This window comes from Lissotriton vulgaris, chromosome 3_1, assembly GCF_964263255.1.
Source record: "Lissotriton vulgaris chromosome 3_1, aLisVul1.2, whole genome shotgun sequence".
In the NCBI taxonomy this organism is placed as follows: Eukaryota; Metazoa; Chordata; class Amphibia; order Caudata; family Salamandridae; genus Lissotriton; species Lissotriton vulgaris.
The window spans coordinates 872,714,046-872,727,594 of NC_141689.1; the positions used below are offsets into that span (position 1 = coordinate 872,714,046).

Genomic DNA, 13,549 nt, shown 5'->3' on the forward strand with positions numbered 1-13,549 from the left:
CAGGGAAATAGCCCAGCACCTGCAAGATATTGTGAACCAAATGAGAGACATGCAGCAACGTCAAGACCTCTTCCTGTCATCCATGACAGCTTTTCATGCAGACTTGCTGACGGTCATCAAAAACCAGCAAATGTTGCTGAATGAACAAAGGGATAATGTAACCTCGAGGGAACATGTGTACCCTCAAACATCCTCTGCCATTGCTGGTGTTAGCAGTAGCACACCATGCCCTGCAGTTACTCAACAAAGTGAAGACTCTGAGGATGAATTTTCCATAAAAATACAATGGAAGAGAGGACTGTAAATTACTATTGCACACAGGTGTCCCTGGACAACACACTAAACATTTCACTGAGGAGAACAATGTCTGACATTACACACCTGTCTTACAAAAAATGTGTCACACATCAATGTTTCTGCATGAAACACTCAAGCAATACACATTCTGAAATTAAGAATGTGTAAATCACAATCTCATCCCTCAAATAAAATGTTGTTCGATAAACACAGTCAAACTTGTCAACAAGTTCTTCATGACCACCTGTGTGTCCATAACACTGTTCAATTGTGTCAAGTGTGTAACATGTAATGATTGTACTGTGTACATTTTCTGATGAGAAAAGTAGACACATGTGGAAGAGAAATATAAATATTTGCAAAAGTTCTTACACTGTGATAATAATCTTGTAATGTAAAAGTTTAGGGTGACATAATTTTGTAAAAAATACAATTATTTACAAATGTACAGCTGGGTATTGCAAATACTCCTTTGCAAAAACATCAATTGGCCCATATAGAAGTGCATGTTGCATACATGTGCTCTACCCTGTGGTAATGCTACAATATTGGTCATGTGCCTGTGTAGGCACCATAGTCGCATTAGTCATGGTAGCCTGAGTAGTACATGGAATAAGAGTACAACATTAATGTTCACCATCACCACACAAGAAGTGTCACAACTGGCTGTGCAGCCAAAGCAAACATGCTGTACACTGAAGCACAACCTCTTACACAATGAGATGTGTAGTATGCAAACGTGATCAATGTGCCACTCTCTGTAACCCCTAGTGTGCTGCACCATGCAGATGGAATAGCAGGATGAAGATCTAATTGTAAAGCTTGCTATCTGTGTAATGCCTGGGTTTAGTGGAGTCAACACACACAGTAACTCACATGTAATCATACAATATCAAATACAATTTTGCAATGATAATGCTGGACTGACAAGGGCAGCATTGGTTGAGGGATGTATGTTTGCAAGTTGGCTCAGTTCATATCTGTGCTGTGTTCCACACATACATCAAATACACTACACTACCAATGTTAAACTACGCTGGCATAGTGGACATAGCACTGGAATGGTCAAATTGTTTCTTACCTGCCACAACCTTTCTTTTAATGCATACACTCTTCAACCTCCGTGTTTCACTTACATAAACTCGTTGTGTTACATGGTGCAATTCTCACTACAACAACATTTTCATAACATTAGTAAACATTACCTGCAATGTGTGTCATGTGATGGATGAAAGTATAGTCATACACACTTGTAAGGTTCACTCTGAAATCACTGTGTCCAGGATGCACATTAGCTTAGGATTGAATCTTGCAGGTGGTGCAGGGTGGCTCACCGCCAACTGCACCAGGTCAATGCTACTAAGTCTACATCATTTGATCTTGTTTGATGTCCTAGCCCCTACACTGCTGTAGAGCCATTGTCAGGCCACGTATCTGTGAGTATTGCAAGCCTATGCTAGAGAGGCGGTGATCGGCCCCCTACTTAAGCTGGGGATGGCCTCTGAGGACAACTCACTAGATTGCAGAAAGTCCAGGCTCATGATGTATTTACAAAGATTGGCCTGGATACTGCCCACTTTACTCCTCTTGCATATTGTGCCTTACATTCATCAAGATCAGGCATGATTTCTTTACACCCGTTACACTGCAGGCAATGTATGGCAATTGTTATGAATTGTGGGAGAGACCTATGATGAGGAGAGGATGCCAGTGATCCACTTAGTGGATGTATCAAAAGCCTTTAGTGGTCTCATCTATTCTGAATAATGAGGGCCTTAGAACTTGGGGAGTGTCATCTGAGATGCAAAGACAGGTTGTATTCATTGGCAAGCACAATGGTGGTGGTTGGGCGGGGGTCTCCTTGTGATATCCAGTGGGGCAGGGAACTCGTCAGGGTTGTTCCTTGTCCACGCTGTTGTTTCCTATTGACATTTAACCGTTGTCACCATGCATATAATATCACTGTATGCTGAGGATCTGTAGATGTATATGATGGATGCCGAGTATGCCTTGGAATGGGTGCGTTAGTTGCAATGTACCCGAGCTCCACCCCACTGCACAATAGTGAATGACTACAGGGTAAGTGTTGGACATTCCTCTATCACTTTGGCTGAGCGGTGTGAGGAGGTGGCAGACATGACCTCACAATCTCCCTTCAAATTTGAAGAGCAGACCTAAGTGATGTCCCCATATACCTTGGCTCAATGAACTTGTTGCCCTGGTGAGTGATAGCGGTGACAACATTCCTGGCAATTGTGCCCTGAGGCACCGTATGTATTGTGGGGGACATGGTCAACACTGGCCAGGCGGTAGAGTCTGTGTTTAAAATTAGGGGAGAGACCTGAAAAACATTGTTAGAGGCCACCTGCTGGAAGTTGTATTGTATGCACACAGCTGCATGACATATTCGACAAGATTTGACATCACAGGGATTGCTAGCACATGTACTCACAGATGCAGCTTGAACATAGCAAGATCATAATAATGACATGCACGCAAACATGAAACTTTATCCATTCAATGTGTCAACTTACTCACACTTATAACACAGTAAATGCAGTACTTAAAATAAGAGATCACAAAGTATGTAAGTAGAAAATATAAATAAAATTTACTTCTCAAACACACTAGTAAAAATATGTACATTACTTTAAAATTACATTACATCCTAAAATACCTAACACTATCTATACTATCTAAACTTAACCTAAGCTAACTTATCTTAACCTATCTAACTTACATAACTATGCCCTAACTTACTTAGCCTAAAATTACCTAGGTTGACGCAGGACAAGTAAACATCAGCCCCCACCCCCCTTAACACATAAATGTACAATAGATATACACATACTTATCCTAAACATAAACTACACACTAATCTAATCAAACCACAAATATATATATATTTTTTATTTAAAAAAAAATTAAAAACACATATAACACATCTAAGAAAACCCACCCACCCAAATAGAAAATGTAAAACCCAGCAACTACGTAATGAAAATGAAGAAATAGAAAAAGGAAACCTAACTAACTACCTAATCTAACTATCTAAACCTATATAAAATATTTAAAAAAATGCTTTAACATTCTACTGTGAACAAAAAGTCAGTGTCCACACATTGTCCAGATAGTAATCAAATCATTGAAATTATGTGTTCCAATGTCTGTTGCACCCTGTCAAGTTTTGTGTCCAATGCTGAAATTTTGGCCTCCAAAGTATCTATTTTCCTCTCCATGCTTGCCAACATCGTAGCATCAACACTTGCTGCCGTGCCTGCAGTGGATGTCGATGCTTGTGGGGCAGCAGCACCACCTGCATTTGTTGAATCAACATGTGATTGTACTTGATTTCCACTTTGGCGTGTAGGTGACTTTATGACCCAGGTCTTCGCCAACTTTCTCTTCTGGTATTGCCGACCCGACCAACGAAAAGCCTTTGCAACAGCAAGTATGTGTCCATACCGAGCTTTCCTGATGCGGAAAGCCCGCTCCTCCCCTGCATTCATGTTATCTGTATGAAAAAAGGGAACATGTGTAAGGCAAGCAGTACATGATGGACATCAGCATGACCTAAGTTGTACAATCAAAAGAGTGAATGGAAAGTGTCATGAAAATATGACCAACACTTGTGTGATGACACACTGCAAAATTGCCATCTAGCATATACATCCAAAGTCACATGACCACGGGCCACTAGGTGGTGCCCAAGTCAAATGACTGCCATGAAATGACACACCAGCATCTGGCCACATACATACTGTCAAGTATAACAGATGTGCTTGTCTGCTCATGCGGGGCCTTGGTATCCCACGCTGGTTTATGTAGAACTATCTTGTCTTACGTTTTTATATTGCAAAAGATACTTGTGAGGGTATCATAGCCCCATGCATCCTTGAGTTGAGGGAATGCAAGTTGAGAGGATGGGAGAGATCACATTGGGTGAGGCATGGATACATTGTAATGGAAGAGCACGCTGTCTTAAGTCCAAGGTATATGTGGGACAATATAAAGCAGGGTACACAGGAGGTGCCCGTTGTTAAGGGTAAAATCTCCATGTTGGATATAATTGTAAGCCAATGAAAGGCATAGCAGATAGGTATGTGTACACACTGTGTCATCTCATTTGGAGTCATATAGTGTCCGCTGATACACATAGTGGCCAGTTACAGGTTTGGGAAGCAGAGGCACAGGCTTTCTTTGAACACCGTGTACGAGGAGCAGGTGCACTCTCTTGGTAGGGATATAATGGATGTGGAAGTCCGGTGCGCTGTAAAAGAAGTGGGCCTGAACAAAACCCCTGGGGGCTGATGGTCTCACCATCAAGTTTGACTAGGGTAATGTCAACATTCTTGCACCTCAGATGCCATTGATGTTTATGGAGGCTGGCCAACTGGGGATGCTGCTGTCTACGACTAGGTTAGCTATTACTATCCCTTTCCTCATACAGTGTGAAGTCCAAAGTGAGTTTTGTGGGTACTGTCCCCTAACCATGCTGACCATGGATGATGTGATGACAAATCTCATCCTGTATGCACGAGTATTCACACACCTGTTACACTTGGTACACCCTGATCAGGCTGGTTTCATCCCTACCAGCAATATGGCCGTTAGTCTATGGAAGTTGATATAAATGTTGAACACAGACCATGCGGTGGACTATTGTGCAGAGGACCTTAATTGGATATAGCTAAATCATTTCATTGCTCAGAGTGGCCCTACTTGTTTGCTGTTAGGAGGGTTTTTGGGCTGGGAGAGGTAAGTGTCCACTGGATTGTAAAATTGTATTTGTCAGACATCCCCACAGTAAAGGTGTGATTAATCATGTCCTCCTAATACCCAGTAGGCCAAGAGGGTTGCCTGCTCTCCCCTCAGTTATTTGCTCTGGCTGTCGAAACATGAGCAACTTGTTCTCAATTGTGTAGGGTGGTTTGTGGCCTGAGGCTCTCGGATCACTCGCACTTTGTCTCATAGAATGCGGATGACCTTTTGTTCTTTCCAGTGGACGATGGGGAGGCATTGGAGGGGGTGCATGCTCTCAAAAACAGGTTTTGAGACATCTCTATTACTGGGGGACACATGTTTACCATACCCAGGAATAACAAAGTGATGTCAATATGGTATGAGTTATGAGAGTGCATTGGAGTAGCATGCATTCTGGTCAACGTTGCCACGGTTGTAGGTGGGCCGAGCGGCATTGGTGACGATGGTGGCACTTTCCTGTCTGTTGTACTAGTACCATACATTGCTGGTGTGCATAGAATTCTGTTATATGTTGACTGTTATTCTTACGGAAACTGGACGTGGAAGGGTGGCGTTGGAGACCCAGATGCAGCACAGGGCAGAGGGGGTAATCGCTGTCCCAGATTTTTGTTTGTACTTATTGTCAATTGCATTGAAGGGGCTCACCCACGCAGTGGCGCAGGACTTAATGCAAGCTGAATCTAAAATGGAACAAGAGGTGGGACGGCACGTCTCATCCTTAGTGATATTTATCACACAAGATAAGGATGGATTTATTGACTGAGTAAAAATTGACTCCGACACTTTGTTGTAAAAGGTACCATGGCAAGATGGGAGTGCAATGCCCTCATGCCCCAGAGGTACCATTGCCCATGTGTACACCACTTCCACATGTGGGAGATTGGTTGGGCCTTGCTACATGGATGGAGCTTGGCCTGTAGGGAGTGGTAGACCGGAATAGCAAGGGAGTTGTCCTGTAAATGGACAAAGTGCAGGATACATTTGGGCTGTCACGGGCTCATTACTTAATCCATACGCCCTTGGTTACTGCCATTCAGAGTGATGGTGGGACAGGCCTGTTTCAACCACCAGTAAATGCTGCATGGCAATATGTAAGGATTGGTGTGTGTACGATCAAGGCAGTAACCTCTTCATATAGGCTAATAATTTTGATTGCATAATGTGTGCCCTATGCACATGTTGTGGGATTGAATTTATTTGGTTCACTTACTGTGAGGACATTTTCACAATGTAAAAGCATATATTGTAACACAAAAATAATCTGGATACGGCAACATGTCTGTAACATTTCTTAACCCACACTAGCACAACAAAATTGACACGCAAATTCCTGGACTAGGGGTTGGTGTGGGCCAAATGATAAATAACTTTGCTTCAGCAGATCCTGGTGTGGCCCAGTGTCATTACACGGAGGGATGCTGTGCTTACATGTGCGAGGAGTGACTGTGTGATTTTGATGCAGCATGCAAAAAGTATCACACATTGAAAAGGCACTACATGCACTGTGGGCATGTTAAGTTTTGCTAAAATCACTGAGGGCCTGATTTATGATGCGGTTGCGCCGTAGTTGCGTCATTTTATTTAACACAACAGCGGCACAAACAATGTGCCCTATTCACAACGTGACACATCTAGGACATGCGTCACTTTGTAAAGCCCTGCGCCATAAGGAGGCGTTCCTGTGCAGGGGGGGGGGGCCTTCCTGCGCAGGAAAGCCTCTTGAAAGTGGCTGATTGACATATATGAGATTTCACTCAGTCTCTTTTTGGCCAATGCTGCCTCAAAACCCTGCGCCAGCTTGAAGCAGGCGTTGGTCTTGATGCAGCATTGTGTAGATGGGCCACCCCCAAGCCTTGCTGGAGCTGCATTGCGCTTGCGACGCAACTCCAGCAAAGCGCCAACTTTGTGGCACAGATGTGTCACACATCTGTGCCGTTTGTGGCCCATGGTGCAACGCTATGTTAAAGCGGCTAACCATGGGTGGGGGAGCTGTGGCGCACTATGGTGCACATTAAGTGGTGCATCCCTGGGGATGCAACAGTGAACATAAATCTCACCCTTACTGATTTGTTGTTGTACGTGTCTTGTAAAACAGTGATTGTGAACAAACGTAGCAAGCCATGTGCTTCCACAGTACACCTGATTTAGAGCTTACACACACTGCAACCCTGGTACCACAGCCTGTAATAATCATTCACACAACACATTCACTAAACACACGTAGTGAGCACTGTGTTCAGCATGCCTTACTGTACAGATGTACATGTAAAGAATTTGCATTTTCATGTTGCATTCTGCTCCCTCTGTGTCAAAAAGAAACAGGCATTGACTGTTACTTTGTTCCTAGGGTAATGGGCTGTCTGACACTTATGTGCCTTTCATTTTGTCCATGCATGATTCAACATCTGTCACAAACACTCACAAAATCTTACATTTACTTTGAGGGTGTCAGCAAAGACTTGATACAAGTGGATGCATTGAGCATGCCATAGTTGGGCACATACACAGTGCAGCTTGCTTCCACACACATTACTTCAATCTGTAGGAATTAATACATTTACTCACTGGTTGCATCGGGGTCCTCAAAGCGGTCGATCTCCCCCTGCGTGTATGGCGGCGGACCACCTACAAAACATGTGCAAATATGTACATTAATGCATGGCATTATAAATTTAAAATATTGTAGCGTGCAGATTGTACGGTAACATATGCATGTCATTTATAGTCTTTTACTACCCTTTCATTTGTCCTACAAAATGCAGCTAGAAAATGTACATGGACACTGGTAATGCATGTTGACCTCAACATGAGTGTACATTGTTTGATTATGTTTGACAACTCACCCCCGTGTAAACAGCTCACGTTCTGATGCAAATACCCCTGTGGTCCAGCCCACTTGGCCCCATTCCCCATCCCCAGCATCCCGCCTCCCAGCAGCTTTGCCTTCCCAGCTAAAATTGTAATGCCATTAGGTGGGTGGCGGAAGGCGCGCATAAGGCAAGCCCGTATGCACATGTCTGGAGGCTGGCCAGCATCAGTTACCATGGACCACGCTAATCCCACAAGAGCAAACTCCACAGTGACACAAGCAGCCTCCACGTACTCATGGCAGGCCAAAAGCACTACACTTTGAAGGACACCCTGAAACGGTCCCACAGACCTTGCTTGACCCACACATGCAGGTTCACCTGTGAGTGGACCACCAAATGTCAAAGTACTGAACACACACACCTCCACAGCATACTCCACTACACCTGCTCTGCTACATTACACGCTGGTCTGCACTTGGATCTGCAAGACACCTCTGCCCCAGATGTGGCCTTCAAGACTGACACCTGGTGGAACAACTCCTTGCCCAACAACATTCCTATAGCCATCCCGGATGTATAGAAGATCACCTGCATGGATTGTCCCAATGGAAACAGAAGTGGAATAGGTATTGTAAACAATAACACCATCACGTTTGTTAGCCATATAGACATCACCCTCCACACTGGCAAACAAATGCACTTGCAGATCCACAACAACAACAACCTCACCCTCTGAGGGACACTAATTGACACACCCCCTGGTTCCCTGGCTTAATGTATTAACTCCATTGCCAACCTTGCAAGCAGCCATGCACTTGCCTTCATGGAATACATCATCCTTGTGGACTTGAACTTCCACCTTTACAAGAATTTTGACGCCTACCCTGCCACCCTGATACACAACCTACCGAAACTTGGCCTCAGACAACTCCTCACAACACCCATCTACACCCCCATCCACACGCTGGACTACATCTTGTCCACAGGCACTACCTATACTCTTGGCCACATCTGCTACCTGGGTGAATGTTTCCACAATACAATGCAGTCCAGGTTGACCAGAATACATATTGCCTACTTGACTGTTGAAAAGTACATGCATTCCTGTTTGTGATGTATATTTTATTACATTATACTGTAGTGAAATTTGTGAAAGGCAATACATATAATACTATCAGATCATTTAATTTATATAACTACACATCAGTGCATTTGTTCATCCATGGTGTGCTGCATTGAAAATCATAGGCACCAATGCTGGGTGATCAGCCGCGCTACATACGTGGGGAATCAATAATGAAGGCCTTTTGCCAGTCGTGCATAACTTTTTACCCTTTTCAATGTAAGGCAACAGTGTTGCAAGGTGTGCATGGAAGAGGCCTGTGCTACATCCCTGCTGATATGCAGGGATGCCCCTAAATATGTAAGTGCCCCCCTTAATGTCTGTGATACGTCACAATCCTGTGTGAAATGCCAGGAGCCCTGAGGGTTTGACTTCAGCATTACGTCATCCAAGTATCATTTTGAACCCAACTCCACAATTGCTTCACCATGACATCACAGTATTTCACACACTATGTTGAAAAATGTTGCGCCGGGATGCAGCTTACAAAGTGAAAGACAAATGGGGTGGACCAGGGAGGGAAATGAGTGTTGGATGTGTGATGATGCTTCCCTGCATATTTCCAAATATGCACCACATCACAGTTATCAACATACAATGGCATTGGTTGTGTTTTACTAGCCCACTGCACCACAAGTATGTCAGACTTTTCAACATAGTGGTGGTGCAGAGTGGTTCTACATATTTATAAGGAGAGGGAAACCCACCCTGCGTGACTTCACCTCTCCTTCAAAATACATACTCTTCACACGCAGCACTGTGCGTGGAAGGGGTGTTGCATGGATGTTGCTGTGGATGTTCACAGGCAACACCTATGGAGGGAGACACATTTACAATTTTTAACAAAATGTTTAAGGTGGAGTTGCGTAGGAATGCTACGCCACACTAGAGGTGGGGTAGCAAGGCACATTGAGAAATGCTTCCATTTCTCCATGTGTGCTCCACTTTCAATGCATGCTGCATTTCAAAGCACTCATTGAAAGTGGAAAAAGTGAAATCATTTTTTTTGTGCTGCATCTTGGCCCTCACTGTACTTACCATTTTCTCCCCATGGAGCAGGCATCCTTGCATCATAGTGCAAGGGTGCCTGCGCCAGTGCATGTATACAGTTAGTGCATGAGCGCAGGGGGATGCACAGACACACAACATATGATTCTCAATATGTTGCATCTCTGTGGTTTCTGAATTAACGCAGCACGGCGCAGGAATGACATTTGCGTTACCTTGTTGTAAATTTGAGGCATACTTTGCTTATCATTGAAACCTTTTACAGATCAGTACATTAGTGAGAATGACAACATGAGTAAAAAAATAAATGTACTCACCGGTTGGGCCTCCTACATCCACTCCCAGATGATCCAGTACATCACCCTCACGGCTGACGGTGTCCTGCCACCGGTGTTTTATCTGATGTACGGTACGCTGAATGGAGAACAATTGCTCTAGGTGTTGTTGAACCAGCTGCCATCTGCCTCTCCGCTCCACTGTGGGGTAGCCTTGGCTCACACGGCCACCCATGCTCACCATCCTCGGCAGATAATGTTGAACCAACCACAACAACCCCCCAAACTCACTGTCAGTGAGGTTCTTAGACCTGCCTGACATAGTGTGCTCTGACAAAGTTTAAAATTAAAAAAGATTGTCAGAGACAAAAGGAAACTTAGCATAAAAGTGAGTTCTAAAAACTAAAAACCCCACCCCTATTAAAATACTAAATACCCCTATTGACATACACCCCTTGACACAAAATACAAATAGACAGACAAGACTAACAATAGACAGACCTAAAATTTAGCAAAGACACAATAAACTCACAACAAGATACAGGGAAACACAACTCCCAGTCTCAATCTCTCCAAACACCTCCAACACCAAGCACACACCCAAAGAGACTAACAGAAAGTGAAAGGAAAATCAACTTCCTGGTTTGGATGATTCTAGAATGATGACATCACATCCTGCCGGAGTTGCGTCACGTTTTTATGATTTGCAACACACATTTGACGATGCGATATGATTTCTATAGCTAGGTAAAGTATTCCAGCAGATGCGTCACGTTTTCATATTTTGAGTGTTGCATCGCACGTTAACATGCATTTACAATCTGGAATGCGGCACATTTGTCATGGTGCGATGCATTTTGTCAAGATGCGACACGTTTTTGGTGATTTGCTATACTTTGATGGTAGATGCTACACTTTTACTGTAGCTTGCTATTATTGTCATTTGTGTTGATGCTACACATTTGTTTAATTGAGACAATTTAGGTAACGATGCGACACTTATCTTGATTTAGACTGACTCTTCTTCAAATTGAGTGAATATTGAATTTTAGAGACTCTTGCAAAGTTAGAGGGACTCTTTACACAATGTTGATTATACATCAATGTTTGTGTGTGTAGATGTCACAATTTAATGGAGTGGTCACTTTGATGCAGAATGAGATTGGACAGTGCAGGCTTCTGTATATAGGCGTTTTATGCTACCTTGCTGTGCATCCAGGGTTAAGGGCTAGGAGGGTGACGGCGTCATACTTAATGCTGGGGTGGAAAGTTTTGCGGGGGCCTGGGGGTGTGGCGCTGGGCGCGGTCCAGGCGTGGACGGGCGTAGATGGGCTTAACTTTTGCGCGCCTTCCGCGCGCATGGGGCGCGTCCGCTGCGCAGGGAGGCATCTGTTATATATGGATGGTGGAGGGGGCAGGTGCGAGGGAGGGGCAGCTGGGAGGCCTTAGCGGGGCGGGGAGGCTGTCCACGAGGAGGCACAACTAACAAAATGGCTACAAAAACAAACGTCCGCTCTGGCTGTCAGCGCTCCTCCACCTCTCTCACCACCCCAGGTTCCTCCCGGCCGCCCAGCCGCCAATCAGAGCCGCACTGCGTGGCTGCATCACAAGTGCCTGCAATCGGCTGGCCTCATCATCTCTGGCTTAGTCCACCACTCACGGCTGCAGCTTTTGCTCATGTAGCAGGCTGCACAGGTGCAAGTAAGCGTGTCCGGTCAACAGCAGCTTACAAGATCCGTACATGGTGGTGTGGAGGTTTTGCAGTATTCCGTTGCACGCACTTCCGGAACTTAAATTTGCCTACTGCCTCCTGTTGCGACCCCGGAGCTGCAGTCAGCGGGAGCCGAACCTGAGCGGGCGGTCCCCGAACCGGCCGAACACCGGGGGAGAGATGAAGGGCTGCTGCCCCCCCCGCCGAGGTGGCGAAGGTACGGAGGCCCAGGGTTAGAGGGCTCTGAGCAGCCTGCTGTGGGGCAGAAGCCGCTGGGGTCCGCACTGGGGACTGCACCCCCACTAGAGAGATTGAGAGACGAGGTGATCAGCCCCCCTGGAAGGCATGGCGCCATTTCCCTACGGAACGCGCTGGCTGAGGCGCTGTGGCAGGCCATAGCGGAGTTGCCTGAGTCAGCGTTTACAGGAGGTGAGGTGCGCACCTGGTTGGAGTACAGTGAAGCGACTGGTCGGTTGAGAGGCCCCCGGGTACCTCCGTTTCCTCCACATTCTGCTTCTTGACTGAACTTATGTTTGGCACCTGGGCCAACTGCGACTGGGCTCAGAGGCACGCACCCTGAGGTCTTTGGCCGATGGTTCCCCTCAGGCCACACGACGCTGAGGAGTGGGCATTGGGGGAGTTGTCTTTTCCCGTTGCTTTCCACCATCGAGCAGATTGGGGGTATGGTGGAGTACCTGTGAGTTGCAACCCCGTATCTACTAGCAGCATAGACATCCCCGGGGACCCCGCACCTACTAGGACACAGCTGGTGATCGCTGAGAGAGACAATGGGCAAGGGGGATTGAACCCAGAGCAAGCTCCCCTTCTCTCAGAAGAGGCTGCTCCAGCAGAGCCCAGCCACGGACGACAGTCCAACAACTCGGACGGAGGAGGCCCGGAGTGCTGACTCAGACATTTAAAACATGCTGCTCTCTATGGAACAGGGGATACAGACCAGAATCTCTGCCCTGGGGTCCAAGATAGACCCCATGTCATATAGGATGGATCGGATGGCGGAACGGCTACATAAGCACGCGGAGAGACACGACATGGCGGAAAGAAGGATGACAGAGGTGGAGGAGGCGCAAACTGACCTGGACACAGCACAGAAGAAGATGGAGAGGATGATGCAGGTCCTGAGCAATAAGACTGAGGATTTTGAGGCACGCTCTCAACGCTGCAATCTACGCATCACGGGCCTTCCGGAGAGCACAGCCACTGGTCCTATGGAACGATTTGTGGAGCAGCTACTCACGAAACTACTGGGGGACCGAGTGTTTTTGGCCATGTTCACAGTTGAGAGGGCGCACAGGTCGTTAGCTCCAAAACCGCAGCCGGGTGTGCCGCCGCGCCCAATAATATCAAAACTCCTCAATTACAGGGATAGAGACACTGCGCTCCGCCTGGCGAGATCCAAACAGCAGCTGCAATACGAAGGGTCCACCATCTCGCTATACCCGGATTTCTAGGCGAAGGTGCAGGAGGAGCGGAAACAATTTATCCCTCACAAGAAGCGCTTACGAGAAATGGGCCTGGACTATGCCTTACTGTACCCGGCCAA

The 13,549-nt window shown here is 45.9% G+C and overlaps 1 protein-coding gene across 1 annotated transcript; it reads right to left on the reverse strand.

The window, feature by feature from the left end:
• Positions 1-3,286: 3,286 nt before the first annotated feature.
• LOC147727144 (uncharacterized) lies at positions 3,287-10,599 on the reverse strand. The gene is made up of 3 exons (XM_086963576.1): positions 10,320-10,599; positions 7,627-7,686; positions 3,287-3,811 (listed from the first exon to the last, which is right to left on the reverse strand). The coding sequence occupies exons 1-3, from the start codon at positions 10,597-10,599 to the stop codon at positions 3,435-3,437; spliced, it is 717 nt and encodes a 238-aa protein (XP_086819702.1). The 3' UTR covers positions 3,287-3,434.
• Between the last annotated feature and the right edge of the window lie 2,950 nt (positions 10,600-13,549).